Below are 2,980 nucleotides of genomic sequence, written 5' to 3' on the forward strand. Positions count from 1 at the left end.
TAAATGTTTAATATGTTATTACAAAATAAAATTAAACAATATATTTAGAGTTGTCAAATGGGTTGGTCTGACTTAGCCGACTTCAGTATGGTGGATCAAAACATATAAATGAGCTTAAGTGGAACGGTTTGATTATTTTATGGGCTATAAAAAACAAGTCCGATTTAGTTTCTAATGGGTCAAACGGTCTAATAGGCTAATCTAACTCATATAGTTTTAATTTTATAAAAAGAAATGTAATGGACAAAAACTACGGAACAAGTAAGGATGACTTAGCAAAGTGGGATATGTTGTCGGGGCAGCAAAATTTGGTGTGTTCGCTCTATTTGGGATATAATCTACATTTGGCTCACCTTGACTTTGGAGATCGATAACTTGTTTTTAATGAATGATGAATCATTTGCTGCATTTCAAAAAGCTGCTAAAAGAGAAGTCCAGTAAGAAGTTTATATTGTTATTTTGGATGTCCATCTTTTGAATTATTTGGCTCGTGCGTAACGGTATTCTTTTTCAAGGATGAAATTAAAGAAGCGACAAATATTATGCTTCTTTTTAAGATGTTATCTTGGAATTGATTAGGTGCTAGATACAAAGGATCTTTATTGTTCAATAAAAACACTTAATTTTCTTGTCAGCAAAATTATCTTTTCTTAATCAATTGATTGTGTTTTGGTTGAGTTTGTATCTTTGTATCTTTCTTTCTTTTTTTGTATTGGGTTAAGCTTGATATTAATACATTTATTTAGTTAAAAAAAATAACCCTCATAGAAATTTTAAAAATAAAATGGAGGGTTATGAAATTCATAAAGAAAAAATACGGGTCAAAATTACTAAAATAAAATAAAAAGAACCAAAATGGCATATTTAAAAAGAGAGGGGACCAATTAGCAATAATAATAATTTATCCCAATATTTACTCACGAGGAAAGGGCAACCAGTGTTTTTGCCTCTATTTCATTTCTTTGCCGCTTATTTCTCCTCACACTTCGTCTCGTTGTACTATCAAATCAACGCCACTTTCTGAAATGGTGAAACGGTTAGCACCGGCGTCTAGGGTTTCCGAATCGCCTGTTGTCCGCCGCACGAAGGAAGCTGCCTCCGACGCCGTCTTCGTCGCAAAGAAGCTTCTCCGCAGCACCGGCAAGGCAGCATGGATCGCTGGAACCAGTTTCCTCATCCTCGTTGTCCCTCTCATCGTTGCCATGGACCGGGAGCAGCAGATCAATGAACTCGAATCTCAACAGGCTAATATCCTTGGAACTCCCTCTTCTCATCCCCTTCCCCTTACTAACTAAAACCCTCGCCATTTTTAGGGTTTTAGTTTTTTTTTTTTGGAATTTTTGGATTTGGTGTTTTTGTTAGTATGGATTTATAAATCTACTTGACGCTAAATTGCGTGTTTGATGATATGATATTGTTTCTTGATGTTAGTTTTATGAGATTTTTTGAGTTTTTGTTTCAAAGTATGGTGAAGATTGGGGATTTTATTGTGCCTGCTAGGGTTTTGAATAAAGGTCTGCATATTGGTTTTGTTATGTTGATGAAATTTTAATGGTACAATGGTTGAAGCTGCATTTGCTTGTAATTCTCTGTAATATTGAGAATTGTGATGCGACTATAGTTGCTACTGTGATCTTTATCTAAAACCCTAATGCTAGCTGCTGTAATGTGTTTGTGTTGGAAATGCGAACTTTGGATGATTCTTTTGGATACTTAAGAATTGTTAAGTCTGAATGATTCTTTTGGATACGAAGGGATTTGAACTTGTGATCCCTGTTATATATGATTCTTTCTGGGTTTACTTGCCCGTTGTAGTTTTATGATTGTTAGTCAAAAAGACTAAAGTTGCTTAATGAAAGACTTGCAACGCTGACTTCTGAAAGCTGCTGCTGATTTGTTAGTCAAAGGATATTATATTAAAATCTTGAAACACCTTAATTGGATCCATGCATTGCTTCAATGTCCAATTGCACCTCTTGTTTTAGAATTTGTTACATAAATGTGCTTCTGTTATTGAGGCCGGGTCATCAACAACTTAGCAACATTTCCAGTTAGGACACGTAGAGTTAATTTCATCCTTTCTGTGTTTATGATGTATGCAGTTATTGTTATTTATTTTTGCTTGCTTATTGAGGAGTTCTTTTTTCTCACCATATTAAGGTTTGGTTTAAATCCTATGGTCCTAAAACCTTTACTAATGGATTCTAATTGCATCCAATATAGCTTGTTGGGCATAATTTTGGTGCTCTAGTTCCTTCCATCCTTCTCTACCTGTTTTCTTTTCTGTTGTTGTCTACACCTGTTGTACCTATTTAGTTTTAAGTATCACCATGAAATTGCATAAAGTTGCTAACATTTTTTTGTTGGAATTAGTTGCTATCTAACAAAAACAACATTGTTATTAAACTAAAGTTGCTGTCATTTTCTGAGTTTGCTCAATTGATTTGGTGGTCAATTACATTATTTTAGCATATTCACTTAGTTCACTTAAATGAACTATTTGCTCATACATTTGCATGTTGCATAAGTCTGTTTTTCACTGTCCTTGTCAAATTTTGATTTTCAAAATTTAAGAATTCAACAAATTTATGAGAGAGGGCCCTGTTATGAGAGGGTTGCATTGGTGAGTATGCTCTCATTTGGAGATGTGGTTACTTTGATTGTCAAGTAGTATAGTATGCTCCTAAATCAAGTGAATGGTGTACAATTTTCTGAATGGTTTTCTCACACATTAATGCTTTCATTGACAAATTAATACATTATCACATTGTTGGCTGTTAACATTCATCTTTCTTGCATTTAACTGCCTCATAATCCTTCTGGTGTTTTAAGGATTCCATGGAAATTGGATATCTGTATGCCCCTTCATCTGTCAGATTTAAATATTTATTGCTTGACCTAGACATGTTGCTTGTTTAGTTTATGATATTTGACGAAAAAACTTAGTTGTTTCCACACGGAGCTGGGTTTTTAATAGACA

The 2,980-nt window shown here is 34.1% G+C and overlaps 1 protein-coding gene across 1 annotated transcript; it reads left to right on the forward strand.

The window, feature by feature from the left end:
- Nucleotides 1-927: 927 nt before the first annotated feature.
- LOC127097774 (mitochondrial import receptor subunit TOM9-2) lies at nt 928-1,535 on the forward strand. Its single transcript, XM_051036261.1, has one exon. It carries the CDS (start codon nt 1,026-1,028, stop codon nt 1,293-1,295), a length of 270 nt encoding a protein of 89 aa, XP_050892218.1. The 5' UTR covers nt 928-1,025; the 3' UTR covers nt 1,296-1,535.
- Nucleotides 1,536-2,980: the final 1,445 nt, after the last annotated feature.

The sequence above is a fragment of the Lathyrus oleraceus genome, chromosome 6, assembly GCF_024323335.1.
Source record: "Lathyrus oleraceus cultivar Zhongwan6 chromosome 6, CAAS_Psat_ZW6_1.0, whole genome shotgun sequence".
Taxonomy (NCBI): domain Eukaryota; kingdom Viridiplantae; phylum Streptophyta; class Magnoliopsida; order Fabales; family Fabaceae; genus Lathyrus; species Lathyrus oleraceus.